Raw genomic sequence first — 17,348 nt, 5'->3', positions numbered from 1 at the left:
ACATATAGTAAAACTTACCCCTTTTAATAGTTCTATGAATTTTGAAAAGCATATGTAGTCATGTAACTACTAACACATCGAAGATCTTTCTGTCACCCAATATATTTCCCTAGTGTCCCTTTGTAATAAATCTTCTTGTCATACCTCCTGTCTACGGCAACCGCTGATCCTGATTTCTGCCCCTGTCATTTTACCATTTCCAGAATGTCCTATACCTGGAATGACACATGAATGTAGCCTTTTGAATCTGACTTCATTTATTTAACGTAATGCTTTTGAGATTCATCCATGTTGTATATATGTTCATATGTAAATGAACCATAATTCTTTGTTACCTAAAATGGCCATAACTTCCTTCTGTTACCTAAATTGTGTTCTGTCTCTTCTGGGATAATCTGAGAACTGCTACAGTCCTCCACGGATTGTGGAGGGAGGGTGTCTTTTAGGGTTGTTACAGGAGGGGGTATGGTGGAGAGAGGAGTGTGGGAGCACACGTGAGTCTGAATTTACACCTTCATGGAAAGAACACAGTCACATTAACCTGTTACAAAAATTGAAAGAAGGGAAAGATGGGGTTACTTGATTAGAGAGAGCCGTAGAAGATGGTTTAGAGGTGTGGAGCAGGACTGTTGGAGCCAAAGAGTTAAAATAAATGGTTAGTTGTAGGATTAAATGGTCAATTAGCAGTAGAAGGAGTAGTGCCTGATTGTTCTAAATAGAACACCCTTTGGGCCACTGCTAGATATTCCTTCTTTTTTGAAAGACTCCTAGGCTCCAAAACCCTCAGGCAGATTAAGTGAAGATTTCCAAAAAGTATTTCCCCCCCATCAATGTATTGAGCCCCTGTGTTAGGTGCCTGTGATTCAGAAATGAACTAGTGCAGCCCTGACCCTTAAGAACTTTTACTTTCCTTTGTGTCTCTTAGGATTTTTATCTGGTATGTGGAGCTCTTCCCCCAAACAGGTGGGCAAGGAAGAAGTGGAGGCCCCAGCATCTTCTCCGCAGGCCTGCACCTGGAAGCAGGGGCATAGAGAAGAGTGTGTCTGTGATCTGCCATGGATTCCCAGGTCTGATGTTTTGGTTTACCTTTCTGAATTGGTTTTTTTTCTTCTATAAGATAGGGGTGTACAGGAAAGACAAAAACGCTATTTTTTAATTTTAATTTTTAAAAAAATACAATTTATTGTCACATTGGCTAACATACAGTGTGTAAAGTGTGCTCTTAGTTTTGGGGGTAGATTCCTGTGGTTCATCACTTACATACAATACCTAGTGCTCATCCCAACAAAAAAATGCTATTTTAAAAAGCTGGTTGCTTTTTGAGTTGGAATCTAAGGACAATAGAATTAGAGTCTTTTTCTTTCTTGGGGTGGGTTTTTTTTTTTTTTTTTTTTTTCAGTTTGGTCAAGGTAAAGGGCTAATTGAGATAGGAGTGCTTAGGACCTGGGGACTAAAATTGCTCTGCATAAAGAAATAAGAACTTTTTGTTTTTAATTGAGGCTGGAGGGAAATTTTTTTATTTTGCTTTTGTTTGGGCAGGAGTGGTGAGAGAGTGGGCCCTAGCAGTAGGGTAGACATGAGAAGTTGCTCCTCCAGTGGCGAGAAGGAAGGGGGCGTGAGCTTTGATGTCTGATTGTCTATTTTAAGTAGTTTCCTATTCACCATTAGAATCTTTCTCTGGTAAAGATATGCTTGCATGACACCCAGATGTTCATGTGTTTTGGAGACTGAATAGAGAGGGCTGCATCAGCAGTAGGGGTGAAGTGAAATAGAAGGGAGATGATGAGAATTGGGTTGCAGTTGGGGTTTAGGATCAAAAGTAACAAGGAATCATTGGGCACTTTTTAGCACCCTCCCTAGGATCCTTAAAATCATTAAGGAGAGGGCTGGGTCCCAACAGTTATGTGAGATCTGGTCTAAAATAGGCACTTGAATGTTAAATGAAAGATAGTATACTTTGGGAGCATGCAGATGTCAGGGAGAATAATCTACTGACCAGGGTTGGAAGGTGTAAATGTGGATGTAGGTGAAGGCACTTCATAAACTAGGGAAACACATGCTCTTACACAAGATAAAACCTCTTTCCATGAAGAATATTTTGAAGTCAGATTTGAATTCAACACTGATCATGAATATAAGAATAATTATCTGGAAGTCATGAGCTATGATAGTTTTCTTTCTCTGTGAAGTCAGTTCAGACTGATAGTTAAAACACAATTTGGATGTTAGAGATACAATTTGAAAAAATGGCTCCATATGACCCAGTGTTTCATGTTAAGATGTGAGATTTAGGATCCCATGGTATATCAGGCCCATTTAGTGGGAACAGAAAGCAGCTTTGGTCACTTAATATTTAGCTGAGACTATGGATAGGTATGAGAAAAAGGAAGTGATGATGTTGCAAAGCAACGGGAAAGAGCATGTATAGGATATATATACTAGACACTCAACATATATTGTCTTTACTGCTCATTCTTGTCCAAAGAAGTGGTGATACGTCCATTCTTTAGATGGGGGTGGGGGAAAGGTGACATTTACACTGATGGGAGGATTTGCTCCAAGTTATAGCGCTGAAGTGGCAGAACTCCTGCAGACTGTCACCAAGGTCAAGGTCCTTGTTATGTTCATCTCACCATGCTGCCATGTGGGCTCTGAATACATCAGTGCTTAGCCTCCAAGCCTTGTGTGCTTCCAGACTCCTTGTCCCCGTTTCACACCATATCTCCATTGTTTTTCTTCCTGAGAATTTTTAAAGAAGGCTTCTGACAAGACTTGATGAGATGCTACAGCTGACAAGCATGTGAAAAAGGATGAAATAACTTGAGGTCTGGAGTGAACAGTTACATTCCTGGATTGTTGAAAGGCCCATTCTTTACATGGGATCAACCATCTTTGGTGAGGTAATGACATAAGTACTGGCAAACTCTTTCCATTAGTGGTTCTTGCATACAGTATGCATTTCTTATGTTGGGGGCTCTTTTTTTTGTTGTTGTTGTTGTTCAGAATTCACCTTAGGGGTTTTCTCAAACTCTGCATTCTCATTCTGTAGTGGTTTTTAGCTTTCTTTTTTCTTTCCAGGCTGGGTGGATGATGCAGTTTCACTTCTAGGTGTTAGGATTCTCTTTCACACTGGTTTGTCATGACCTTAAAGTATTTTAAGTTTCTCCTTTGGTAAGTTTTTCTTCCTTGTCTTTCTTTTTTTTTTTTTTTTTTTTTTTTTTTAATGTAGTGCCCCAGTAAGCTAGAGATTTGTTTTACGAAATGGGTTTAAAATGCCAGCGCCTGGAGAATTTATATTCCATAAGCATTGTTGGAGTTGACAAATGTCAGAACTCACCAGGATTCTGCCTTTGTATTTTATTTTGGCAGGTTTTGGGGTCCAGACTAGAAGGCTAGTTAGGGTTCTGAATTGCCTTTAGGTTGCAGGAATTGCTAATGTGATATATAATACCAAAGAAGGAAGAATGTTATGATCATAATGGTCTTGATTTATAGTTGCCATCATAGCTCTCCCCAGTAGGTAACTGATGAGGCCTAATAGTCGTTTTGAGCTGCAACCACCCACAAAAACCACACACATGGCATTTTACTCAAAACTCTACTTTAACCACTACTTTGTGATGCAAAACTGGTGGAATTTTGGGTACTTTCTGTAAAATTGAAATCTTGATGGGGGTTTTCCAACATTCTAGTTGATTGTTAGCAAATTATCAGTATACTGAACAAGAGCAAAGAAGGGTTTGCTAATAAACACCTGCTTCTGTGGTAAGATAGGATGCCAGTCTATATCTGAGTATTTTCACTTGGAGGAAGCTACCTTCATTGAGAGAACAGATTCTCCTTTTGAAAAATGCAGTTGAGTAAGAGGTATTTACATGAGACCTATAGTTGTAAAAGAGAGATTTTAGAAGCTTCTTGTCTTTGCCACAGTTTACAGTGTTGACACAGTATTCATATTCAATATTTTCTAACTTGTAGATCCCCTTGTAAAAAAGATTTGAAAAGAAAAGCAAATCAATTTGCATTGTAGGACAAAATGCAATTCTCCCTAAGAACTCTCTGTGGAGGGAGAACTGTTAGGGGAACTGATCTCTGATGAGATACTGCAGCCCAATTCTGGAAGACAGGTAGCAAGTGGGAAGAGCACTTTGTGTGTTTGCCTAAGTCAGGAGATCTTTGTTTATTCTGGAGCTGAGTCCTTAGGCCAATTACTTTACCTAAGTCTCCATTTCTTTTTCTTTCTTTCTTTTTTTTGAAAATAATCTCTGTACCCAACATGGGGCTTGAACTCATGACCCTGAGATTGAGTTGGCATGGTCTACTGCTTGAGCCAGCCAGGCACCCCTCTAAGTTTCAGTTTCCTGTCTTTATAATTAAAGTATCACTCTTGCTGTGTGCTTTGGTGGATACAACATATTGTCTCAGGAGTCCTTTGTTACATCCTGTGTTATGTAAAGATGACTTTTATTGCCATAAAATTTACATCTTCTATCAAGCACATATTTTTTAGAATCTGTAAAAACATTATTTTAGCAAAACCCAACTCTACTTTTAGAAGCACGTAGTTCTGCCCCTTTTGTATGTAGTAGTTTTGAAGGAGTAAATTTCCATCAGTGCAGCCCAGAAGTCAGCCTTAAAATAACTGTCAGAAACTTTCAGGCTATTTCTCATTAATACATTGTCATGCTCAGGAGGACAGAGAAATCTAAAATTGAGTTTTTAACAGGTTAATTCCTTATTTTACTGTGAAGATCTTGATGATTTCCCACCAGCACATAAGTAAAGCTTTGTTTAGTTTGCCTCGCTGCATAGACTGTTGGTTAGCTTCCAGAAATAAAGCATGCTTGTTTTATAATTTATGTTAGGAAATATTTAAACAGGATGAAAGAACAGTTTTTATAAGACCCAACTCAAGGAATCCATTTTCAGAAAGTACAACCAAATAAAAAAACTGGCTGAGTGAAGAACAATGAATAAGGATCATGAACTTGGAAACAAACCAATTAAGTTGAATGAAATTTGTAAAGAATGAAATAAAAGAAGTTGCATTTTGTATGTGTGTGGGGTGACTAGAACAGAGTTCTAAGAAAAATTTTATGGGATGGAATATCATTTAAAGCTTTAGGGTCCAGCAAAGAGTAGGGGGTGGGGGGAAAGAAGGTTTATCACCACGGTTTTATATACAGAAGCAGCAAAGGTCAAGATACTGTAAATGTTAGAAAAGTGTAATGGAATTTCTCAGACCCTCTGACTTAACAAATGGTTTAGTTAAGAAAATTGGCAAAATCTTGAAATTTGGATTGGGGCTATAGCAGACTTTTACATTGAAGGCCAAAAAGACTTTCTTGTGTATTAGCACTGTATTACCACATTTGTTACTCAGCCTGATAACACCAGACAACTTTGAAGGTGACTTGGACCTCCATCATTGAAATGGAAGTGTTGAAAAAGCAACATCTGGAGAAAGGTGAAATCACAATTACACATCAAAGGCCATATAAGTTTTAACTTCAGATTTTATGTTTCAATTATACTAGCTTTGTGTTCACGCCCAAACTCCAAGGGTAGGATCTACCACATAGAGGGTGGAGTGGCATTCCAATTCCATTTATTTTCTGCTGAAGCTGGCACATTGAATGAAGATTTATATCTTAAGTGACAGGATTCAGACGAAACACGACAAACCTGTAAAATCTGCAACGTGGACGTGTCAATGCAGAACTTTCTGATGAACTGGATGGGACCAGGAAGACAAACCACACACACTGTCACGTTGTGCTGGGCAGCATGACAGATCAAAGAGAATCCCAAGGAAGAGCAAGTCCTTGCTGGCTGCAGTGCACGTGGTGGGGGGTTCAGCACAGACTGCTGTTTGGTTTACGGATTCAGGTGTGCGTCTATCTTGGGCCTGCCTTTTTAAGGAAAAATTTTGTGGAGATACACTGCACTGACTGGAAAATTATTCACTTGTTTTTTAATCAAATTTATCGAGTGGAAGCATTGGTTATGAAACTAGTCATTTCACTAGACTTTAATCCTGACCTAGTTGCCAACAATGGGTGGTAATTATTCTTATTTACCAAAGCACAGAGAGAATCTGTGTTAAAAGAGCAACCCAGGCAGGCACTGCTTTGAGGAGGGAACAAGTTTTACCACCTTAGGAGAGATGAATTAGTTTTGTGAAACATCTCTGATTGTCTTGCTGAAGGGACTCCAACCACTGGACATGAATGGAAGCGTGCGGCAACTTTGTACTGCAGACAGCGAGTTAAAGCCCCCCGCCCCCCCACGCCCAGGAAAGCTCAGGAGTCAGGGGCCTCAGCGGAGCACACTCCTGACTTTACCACTGTGTGCCATGGTGCTCCTGACAGCCTGGTTGGCCGTCACTCATCTAGAAGAATGAATGAACCTCGTATTAAGCGCTCCTCGCTGTTGGTTCAAGTAGATCTCCTCAGAGTTCTCACTAATCAGGTAAGCATCTTCTGAATTAATCTGGTGACTAAACCAGTTGTACTTTAAATTGGTCCCAAAGAAAATATGTAATTGGAATAGCTGTTAAGACACAAAGAAATGCCAAAATGAAAGCCACCAGTCTGCCACTGTATTCTGCATCATTAAATATTTATTTTTATATATGCATTTACAAACTTGACTCATTTCAGAACTCTGCTTTCAGTACATTTTTAAACTTTTTGCAGAGAGATTCTCTTGTAAAATGAGATCCATGTACAAAACTAGGCGACAGATATAAAAGTTTCCTTTCATACTTTTCATCCATCAAGGAAAGAAATCATGTGACAAGGAAATAAAACCAAAACGTGGCTCTTTCACAAGAATAACATGTCAGTGTTCAACTAGGAGTTCTAATGGGATAGATGATATTTCCTCTTTATATGGATGTATATACTTTAATACTTCTTAGCTACTATAGCATGTTGGTTCAGATGAAGAAAATCTACTGTTTGGACTAGATAATCTAGACACCATCAATTATTCATTTCTTTATAATGTGACACCAAAATTCACCTAGGAGATGACATTGATTGGCCAGCAGTGTGCATTTTTTCCAAACGTTGCATCAAAAGTTCCTTTTAAAAAACTCATTAACTTCACAAGCTAAAGTCTGAGCTTCTAATTTAGCTCTCTTATTTAAAGAAATAGTTTAAATGATCAGTTCAGAAGCTTAAAATTATCTTTGAAACTAAAGTTGCTTTTCTCAAAATGAATGCTGACTTGGAGCACTGTCACTATGAGACAGAGGCACTAATGCAACGAGCAACGAGAAACAGTATCACCACAGGATAATTACATGGTACAAAATGCCCAGGGGCCTGAAACTCACTATTAATATGATTTTGGCAGCAGCATCATTTGATATTTAACCATTTATTACATAGTATTAACACACCAGCTTCAAAGATGTGCACTCCCTTTAGGACACTCAGGAGTTACAAATTTATTGTGATTGCATAATTCGTATTGCACAGTTTTATAAAAAACATAAATACTGGCTATTCTAGTTTTAAATACAAAATACATGTCATATAGTTTAAATCTATAATCTGGTTCAAGTGCAAATCAGGTGCTTTCTTTAGTCCTTCCAAAAAAGGCATTTTTAATATTTTTGGCACAAATGAAATTTCATCATGCCAACAATTCTAATTACAATACATATATCCAAACCTTTAGAGTAGCAATCATATACATACAGTATAAAACTGATTATTTACAAATGTACTAAGCATTACTGTAATCTTTGTGGGTGAATCAGAACTAATTAGCCATACCCACACTAATGATCATTAAAAAAGGTAAATAAGATTCCTTAATTTCATTTGCTTATGCTGGTTGCTGTGGGTTGACATTCATATGAGGAGGATGTCCTAGAAGACCAATTCTTTGTTTCTGCTTCCTTTGTTCTGTCATCTGGAAAGTTAAAAAGTTTCATCATTAGACCCAGACACTTCCTGTACGTCAGATCATATACTGAACCATAGATTTACCTCTGTGGTTATGGTTTCTACTGAAACCCACTTTCTACAAATAGTGTACCGTCACTAAATCAAACACACAGAACTTCAAAAGGGACATCTTCCTAGGCAGAATGGGGAATTCTGTGACCTAGTCATGCAATGTGGCATTCAGAACTATTGCTATTTGTTCATAAGGAAACAAAAAACAGTAAAAGCACAGGATTCTTGATTATCAAATCCATTTCCAAATGATTGAAAGGTTCATTGGAAACTGGTGGCTTTGTATGGTGGTGTCAGCACACCAAACTATCAAGAGAAGCAGTGTGTTGAGAATTCTAGGTTTGGCAGGATTAGATCCATGAGTTTCAGGGGTTCCTGATTCCATTACTCAATGATGCCAGAGTAAACTTGGTTTGAGAGAAAAAAATTATATAGTTCACTTTGGAAGATGAAGAATGTCCTCACATCTCACTGAGATTCAGAGTGACTAAATGCCATAAACAGTGCTCTAGCACTCATTGGGGTCTACTCTTTGCCACCCACAGACCCAGGACTGCTTAAGGTCAGGAGAGACCTTTCCTAACACGGGTCAAATGAAAAAGTGCTTTCAAAACGCCAAACAAGAGGTTGTTACTATTCATTTGGCTGCTGAACTAAATCACGTCTCATATTGATGGGCAGCTAGCTCTGTTCCAGGTATTTTAGGGCACATTTGGTTCTCTGCATTAACATTTTTCTTAACCCGGCACATCCTGGCTCTGGATTTGATACTGGGCATTTACAAGGAGTATTTGCAAAAAGTAGCTTTTTATAAAGAATTGAACTAGAATATTCCAGCTAGCCTCTAAAGTTTCTCTAGATGAATGACAAATCTTTTAAGTTTTATATATTCCACTATACAGATTCAGCTGAGGAAAGAGAACCTGATTTTGACACATGGGATAAATTCACAATTAGATTACAATATAATCAGTAATGCAATAATCTTACTGTCTGATACTTCACAGTATGATCCCTTAGATCCTCCCCCTCTCCCCCAAGGGAAGGGGACACACACACACACACACACACACACACACACACTTTGACTCTCCCACTCCTTCCCCTTGGCAGTTAACCCAGAGAGGGAATCCAATGTTAACAATCTCAAGCATTCTAATGGATTTAGGAATCTTGGTGGCCGCAAGCCCTATTGATGGCTACTTTATTTAAATATTTGCTTAAAGTTACTGAGGCCTTTCAACTGTGAAAGTTGGCTATTACAACTTTTTCTGTAATTTTTCTATAAATTACTTGCATTTGAGATGTTTGCATATGTGTTCATACCTGTGGGTTAAATCAGCTTTTCTTAACTTTTCAATCTGTTGGTTATTCAGTCATGCTCTTAAATATAAAAGCCTCTACAACTGTATTTCCTGTAACAGACGAGTCTTCAGCTGATGGGCACACCACCCTTCCCACTTCTGTCTACAACTATCACTTGACACCTCATTGCTGGTCCTATTCTAACTTTCTAGGTTTGCCTTCCTAAGATAATGATCACATGGCCCACCCTCCCTCTTAAACCTTAAAACTCCCTATTGGTTGTAGGTTAGTGGCCAAATTATTTACTCAGGCAGTCCTATTCCTGGTAATTTCAAGTACCTAGTATATACCTATCTAATTTTGTTTTCTGTTTCTGTAGAATACTGGTTAACTTTGGCAGGAGCCAGAATCACACAGAAGGTTTGTTAAGACACAGATCAAAGGACCCACACACAGAGTTTCTGATTCAGTAGGCCTAGGGTAGGACCCATGAATCTGCACTTCTGACAAGTAACAAGTGACGGTTATGTTGTTGGTCTGGGACCACACTGATGCTTCAGAAGAACTTTCCACTGGTTATCTCAGAAAGTGGCCAAAGATCACTTTAGGTGTATTTTCATATTCTTGAACATCCCAAAAAAATATTTTGGGTCCATATATCATCATTTTTCTCAAAGAAGGTTAAGATCCTGGATAAGATTCTCTACAGTTGAGTACACAGTAGGCACACAAATTTATCTGAATTCTGTTTTGATCAACCATGGCCTTTTAAATAGAATATCCTTTAAGTGACTAATAAATGAGAAGAGGGCAACTGCTAAAGGATTAAGCCCTTGTGACAGTGGGCATAATCCAATGACGACGATAAAGAAACAAAACAAAGGTGTCAATCTGGCCTGTAAAAAACCAAGCTCAACACTGCTAGCCAGTTAAGTTTCCCTGGCCCATTAGTGCATATTCTCACATAACTTTTGGCTTTATGAGCTCAGTTCTACCTACATAATTCACACATAAACTCTTCGTGTGTGTGTATAATAATCTTTAAAGCATATTATCTGTTGTTGTTACCTTTATCAAAGCAAATGGAAGTAATGACCAAAGTGAAACATTCATATTCTTGGAGTATCCTCTCTGGATATTTGAAGCAAAACTGAATAAAAATATCCATCAGATTCTGACCTAAGGTAACCATATACACAATGTGAATACTGAAAAATCTATTTGGGATAGCGTGAACTCATTGTGATATGTTTAAAATTCTGAAGATTCCCATTTAGCGGAGGATAAACATTTGAAAGAGCCGCCTTCTTCATATCTATATGAATATAAAAACTAGCTTGAATTTTAGCATTCCTTCTTTTGACTCAGTCTAAACAAGAGGCAAAGAATATTGCAGTTTTACAAATCAGATGCAGCCAAACATCGGAAAGATCTTTCCTGAAAACGCTAACTGGCCTCAACAACAGAAGGCTGGCAAGGGACTGACTGCTCACCAACAGCACGTGGATGCCACGATCTGGTTTCTAACACATCTCCTGAGTCCGAAAAACTGCTTTCCTGTCTTGGACCTGTCAAGGTCTCGGATACTCAGAGTCTAAATAGCCAGGAAACTCTAAAATCAGCCATGCTTCTAACAATGAGCCTAAAACACCGAGTAAAAAACAAACAAACAAACAAACAAAAAAACGCAACGCAAGTCTCAGATGCATCTTGTTTCCCACTCTACACTGTTAGGTGTAGGAAGAGAACAGGTTGTATGCATCTTTCTAACCCCAGAACCTAGGGTGCCACCTCGCAATTCTATTTCCTAAATGGTGTTTCAAAGAATGAACTGAATTAATCAGAACACAGTGCCATTCCTGGAGCATGCCATGCGCCTTCATGCCTTTGCTCATGCTGCTTCCTTTCCCAGGAGGACCCCGACTACGTTCCTCTGTTAGCACAAAAGTCACCTACTGGTAAGACAGGAGAATCTGGAGGCTCAAGTCCTTCCTTACTCTGAGCCTCAGACAGGACTCAATGGCACTTGTCTGTGCTCCCTCAAGCTGTATTCATGTCTTGGGTGGGTCATTCCACTTTTTACGTGGTATCATACTGTCCAGTCTATTTCTTTGTCTGTCTTGCTAGATTATAGGACCCCCTAGAGGGCAGTTGCTTTCGTGGTTCCAGAACAGTGTAAGGAACAGAGGCACTCAGTAAACTTTAATATTCCATTTTCTAACTGTAGGCAGTTATACTCATCTTTTGTTATTTTCCCTTCCTTAAGCAATTAATATTCACCAGATAACCCTCTGGCATGAAAAGTGCCAAACACGGTAACATGCTAATGTGATCTGAGTTTTCAAGCACTTTTTGTATTCCTAATAACAACAAATAAGGGTCATTGTCCCATATGAAGCCAGTCACATTTTCAACAAAGTGAAGCCTTCTCTCGATACTTGCTCTTTTGCATTATGAAGAAAACATGCCAAAAAAAAAAAAAAGTAGCTTCTTACATCAGTTCTCCTCCTTGGAATAAGAATGTAAGAGAATCACATTTAGTATTCAGAACCTCTTGGGAGGGAAGCTTCAAAATGAGACGCATCATTAAAGTAATACTTAGAATAGCAATTCTAATCAACCGCTCTTGGCAAGAGTAGGATAAGTGACACGGCCAACCAGGTTTTCACTTCTATCCTTCACAAGAACTTTTTCTCCTCAAATTGGTATTTTAAGAAAAAAAATCACCAAAGAGGTCAACAGCAGTATAGATTAAAACCAAAGACATTCACATTTAAACTATCGTTGTTCCATTATGCCGCTTTTTGGACCAGAAGATCGAAAAAAATATCTCAGTGATGAAGCAATTTTTGTGTTTTCCAGCACTTTTACCAGTGAATGGTATTCTTTCATAGCCATTTTGAAAAGTTATCTATCACAGAGTTTCTTGCTCATTAATCATTCGTTGGCTTTTATTTTTTAATTCAAAAAAATTGCTTCCCTCAGAGGGCAGGAATTCTTACAATTGCCATTTAAGAACCAACCACTCTAACATCTCTGCATGATTTTTTATGCAGAACAATTTAAGAAATCTTTGCTATTTCACCAAATTTAATAAAATTCAAAATTTCTAAGTTGATTCTTAAATGGCTTAAAGGTTTGTTACAAGTTACATAATCAAAAGAAAATGCTAACTCCTTTTGAAAGAAACACATTTCCCCAATAAAAGTAGCTGTGCTGAATTTTTCCTGGGCACCTTTTTAAAACCTAAGCAGATCAATGCTCGTAAAGGAACTGGAGAATACATTACTGGTTTCCTCATACCTCTTTTTAGGTTATAATGTCTTCCAAGAAAAAACAGTTTATATTCATTCACAGGGGAAGGGCTCTCCGAGGGGTGGGTCCAACTGCCAACTTTAAAACAGAAAATATAAAAAGGGCCAAAACCAAGCAGTTTAAACCACACTGGCTTTAATGTTGCTTAATGAACCTGAGTCCATATGCAATCAAGTTTCACATATCTTGTTTAAGCTAAAATGTAGGTTTAATAGAAACAATTCTACCTCGGCTTTTAAACATGCCAAGTTTCTGCTATGCACAGCTGTGTGAAATGGCAACGCCAAGAAGTTTAAGTGTGTGATGCAGTTTCTGAAACTTTAAAGGCTTTTTTTTTTTTTTTTAAAGAGTAAGAATCTAAACAACCTGAAAGGCAGACAGGGTACAGTGACAAAACAAATGAAAACAAAAATATATGTGACATACAAAAATCAAACCCAGACGGGAGGATCAGGAGTTCCAGCCTTGGCACTGTCCTAGAGAACCAGAGAGGCCTCCTACGAGCCTCCTGTGCGCCTCAGTACCCTCCTGCGTACAAGGAGGGGAGAGGTGACAGGACAGCCATGGTCCTGGGTGCCCTCCTTCACCTCCGACACCTCCTGCTAATTCCTCGGCCCACCCCACACCTGTGACAGGAGCCCGACAGTTCCTTTATTTAAGTCTGTATTAGATCGATTTCTCTAAGGTTTTTATTTACAACAGCTGATTTAACTAAGGTTCTCGCAGCCACAGGTCTCGCAAAAGGGGGACAGGAACTAAAGCAAGCACTGCTGGATGTGTTAACAAGTTCGCCTCACTCTTGAGGGGGGCAAACAGGAGCAGGGGAGCACGTTTGCCACAGCCAGTGTGGTTCTCTGCAGTATTTGTCAAGTGTGTCCCAGGATGGGGAGAAAGCTTGTGACATAGGAAGCAAGGGAATCGAGTTAGATCTTCATAGTTTTACTCCTCTAGGTTATTCATTTTAGGTGGCTACCACGCTCAGCGCTAGAGACAGCCTTCACAACCAAGCCTTTCTGTGGCCATTTGTCTTTTTTATTCACATCTTAATACAGGCCAAAGAAAAGAACTTTGAGGACAAATGGTGTCTGGGGGCATAGTTCGGAATAATTTAGTTGGAAAAGAAATACATTTCCAAGTAGAAATCTTAAAAGTTCTCTGCAAACCAAGTCCAAGAAGAGTTTCAGACGGGCTGTTCACTGGTTGTGTGCCTAAGGGTTGAAAATCACCTGTGGGAAGATCTTGCAACTTGGCTCCAGGGCAGCCTTGCCTGATCACTACTGCTGTGCAAAATTTATCATCTTGTCCGTGGAGTTGATTAAAAAGCTTTAAAAAGCCCTTACAGGATGCTGACCTGTTCCCACGTCTGTACTGGATTATCCCAGTCAGCTTCAGCACAGCACCTGCTCACCACCCAGGTGCAAGTCGCTGACCCACAGCTGCAGCCCATCAGTGGATAACCACTGGATAACAATGTGAGTGTTCATTTTAAGGGGGTCAGAAGGAGGAACAAAGCACACAGGCTTTGGAACAAATCTCCCCCTCCTCCCACTTCCTTAAAGGGACCAGTGTTTACCTTATGGATGGATGGGGAGCAGGATGGAGTAGTGCTTCTGTATTAAGCTCTGTAGGGAGCAGGGATGGGTCCATATTGTCTGTGGTTTTATCCTTAGCACCTGGCATAATGCCTGCACTGTGGTAGTCACTCAATAAGGACTTGGCCAAAAAAGGAACCAGAAGGAGCTCTACCACGACTATGGTTTATCCCAGCATGCTGAATCTAAATATCTTGGGTGAAGAGTTGATAGATTTGAAGACTAGAAAGCAAAACTAGAAACAGCTTTTAGTCTGTCAGTAAGTGAAGTAAAAAGAGTATGGCTTTGCAGGTTATGTTTTCTGTACAGCCCTTCCCTGAAGTCGTTTGCATTTTCCCATTTTCTGGTTTTGTTTTTCACGTTAAAACCTTGCACTAGCAGCACTGAAAACAGTGTCAGGGGCTCATCCTGAGAAAGGGCAGTGAAGGGGTGTGGAAAGGAAATGGGGAGACCAGGTGAGTTTCTTCTCCGTGGCCCGGATCCCTCTTCTACATCCAGATGGTGGAAACGTCAGCACTTTAACCTGAGCACTACTGACTTCGCCTCGTCAAATCTGGTGTGTCTGGTAGTGAGTGGGGTGTGTGTGTGTGTGTGTGCACGCACGCGCATGTGTGTTTGCGGGTAGATGGGGTTTCTTTTCTTTACCTGATCCTTTAATTCTGACAGCTGGCCGGAAAGGTTAGTGACAAGCTTCATGGTGGACTCCAGCTTCTCCTGCAGGTTCCTCAGCTCATTCTGCTCCCCTTCAGAGTCACTGCTGACCAGAGACATGGCTCTCATCCTGGGGAACCAGTCAAGGTTTCTTTCCTAGAATCCACATTAAAAAAAAAAGTCATTTCCAAGAGTACAGACAAGAAAGGCGATGCTACCACGCCGTCTTGTCTCTGGGCAGTCTTTCATTAGGCTCTCTGTTCCAGGACTAATGTGCTGTGCATGTTACAACACCATTCAGTTAATACCTTTTTAATTGATTATCATTGAATCCTCAGTTCTTAGCAGTCCCTTTAGAACTAAATGCAGGGGAGAAGGTAGGTTTCCGAACAGCTTCCCTAATCTGTAAATAGGAGTGTAGCCACTGCGTGACCTGGCTAACGAGTGGTGGGTTTTAAAACTGTGGTAAAATATATAGAACATAAAAATTTCCATTTAAGTCACTTCTGTCTGTACAGTTCAATGGCATTAAGTGCATTCACAGTGTTGTGTAACCGTCGTCACCCTCTACACTTCGGGAATTTCATCTTCCCCATGTGAATCTCCAGCCCCATTAAACACTAACTCTCACCCCTGCCAACCACCATTCTGTTTGCCGTCTCTATGAATGTGACTGCTCTAGATACCTCACACTGTGCCGTGTATTTTTAAAAGCATTATACTTGGAAAATGATTTGCAAACACTCTGAAAGTGGAATGAATTTTGAGATCCCAAGTGTTCTGGCATTTACCGGATATGCGTATGAGCACATTTGCTTGGTAGGGAATTGTCAGGAGGCCGAAAATGGGGAAGGGGCTTCTTGTTCAGTTCCCCTGTGAGCTTATGGAAATTACTCTTCTATTGTTTCCTTTTCCTCCCAGCTTGACGTCATTGACAGGTGCCATTAGTTGGTATAAGAAAGGCCCTTTCAGTCTCCTCTCCCGTCCATCTCCATCCTTTCTTTTGACATCTACAGCTTACACCTGAAAACAGTTTTTCTCACTGCTGGTTGACAAATGGGCCAAGACTCCTCCTCCCACCTCTCTTCCTTCTGCCCACATAGGCCTTTCTCCTAAAAAGTATGCATCATAGATAAGTTCTGTACAGAGGCAGGAATGAATAGTAAAAGCTTAATCAGCACAAGATAAGGGGTGAGAAAATTGACTCAGTTCCATAACTATCTGGTGTCATTTCTAACTGGGACCATTTTGTACTTATCAAGATAAATTTTACTTGACATTCTAACACAAACCTTGCCATCCCCTCACCCCTTACCAACACACACACACACACACACACACACACACACACACACACACAATTTGTTATTGCTGCTTTGTATACATCAGAGGTCAGCAGAATTTTTCTGTATAGTATTTTCTGATAGTAAATATCTTTGGCTCTGTGGACCATATGGTCTCTGTCACAGTTACTCTGCTGTTGTAGCCCGAAAACAGCCATAGGCAATACATAAATGAATGAGTATAGCTGTATTCCAATAAAACTTTATTTGCGAGTGTTGGTGGCAGCAGACTGGGTTTGGCCCATAGGCTGGAGTTTGCCAACCTCTGGCATATACAGAAGGCATCAGCGTACTTAGACAAAATTCCATGAGACATGTCTAAGTATCAAACAGCAACCAAGACAACCTAGCAATACTGAAGTAAGAACGAGTTGAAAAATATTACAAAGAAGGCATACCACACTGGTAACATGGCATCACATGTCTTTGAAAATGTTTGCTTAAACATCTGGGGAGTCTGGTAAGTAGGAACTCACTAGCCCTTCAATATCATGAGTGCAGGAACTACCTTAGTATAGTGACCAAAACATCATAGACACTTGTGGAAGGGAGGAACGATAGACCCTCTCTGTTGCCTGCATGGGCCCTCATAGCAAATGCTTTAGTGGTGAGCCTCAGTGGCTGAGAAAGATTGCTGAGGAGAAAATGATCTCTACCTTACTGTACCAAACACCCTGTGATCAGCACGTCACTCACATGCAACAACATCAACCTGTGTTCATCTTCATCAGTCTCCCCCCACAGTGTTATGGGCAAAAAGACCATTCCATAAAATATTCCAAAGATGACCAGCCTAAAAATCTGAGCTGTTTCTATGTCTATAATCAGTTTTCTGTGTGTGTCTAGAGCAAAGACGAGGAGAACAGATATGTGAAAACATTTAAGCTTGGCATTGCCACTGAAAGGCAGCTAAGGTAACCTGTCACTGATTATATTCACTGCTCTGGTGTCTTTCAGACACGGCACACCTTCCTACTGAAGAAACATCCCATGTTCAGTGTCCAACTCTACATGAGGAATGAACCTAAGTGTTCAGAAAAGGGCACACATAGGGCGCAGTGGCTGGTGCTTACTTACTGCCACTAGGGTGAACGAGCCTGTGGAGGGAGGAGAAGGTGTGGGCTGGGTTGATGAAACTGTGAGCCCAAATCACTAACGCAGTAAGATCA

At 40.0% G+C, this 17,348-nt stretch overlaps 1 protein-coding gene and 1 long non-coding RNA gene across 13 annotated transcripts in view; one reads left to right on the top strand and one right to left on the bottom strand.

Annotated features, from left to right (window-relative positions):
* LOC125160883 (uncharacterized) overlaps positions 1-17,348 on the top strand; it is a 113,469-nt gene that overhangs the window by 94,143 nt on the left and 1,978 nt on the right. For 4 of the 8 annotated variants that reach the window (XR_007150397.1, XR_007150394.1, XR_007150393.1 and 1 more), the window contains 3 exons: positions 926-2,900; positions 3,079-3,171; positions 5,538-6,471. This is a non-coding gene — a long non-coding RNA (uncharacterized LOC125160883). Of the gene's footprint in view, positions 1-925; positions 2,901-3,078; positions 3,172-5,383; positions 5,468-5,537; positions 6,472-17,348 lie in introns of all 8 variants that reach the window. The other 4 variants (XR_007150395.1, XR_007150398.1, XR_007150399.1 and 1 more) reach the window with 4 other exon arrangements.
* The window catches only part of ITPR1 (inositol 1,4,5-trisphosphate receptor type 1), a 328,507-nt gene continuing 317,759 nt past the window's right edge, over positions 6,601-17,348 (bottom strand). For all 5 annotated transcript variants that reach the window (XM_047850329.1, XM_047850325.1, XM_047850327.1 and 2 more), the window contains 2 exons: positions 14,831-14,992; positions 6,601-7,926 (listed from right to left, as the gene is read on the bottom strand). In XM_047850329.1, coding sequence (XP_047706285.1) covers positions 7,840-7,926; positions 14,831-14,992 — 249 coding nt within the window. In that variant the 3' untranslated portion in view covers positions 6,601-7,839. The remainder of the gene's footprint in view (positions 7,927-14,830; positions 14,993-17,348) is intronic.

This window comes from Prionailurus viverrinus, chromosome A2 (assembly GCF_022837055.1).
Source record: "Prionailurus viverrinus isolate Anna chromosome A2, UM_Priviv_1.0, whole genome shotgun sequence".
NCBI lineage: Eukaryota > Metazoa > Chordata > Mammalia > Carnivora > Felidae > Prionailurus > Prionailurus viverrinus.
This window is presented reverse-complemented; position numbering and strand designations above follow the sequence as displayed.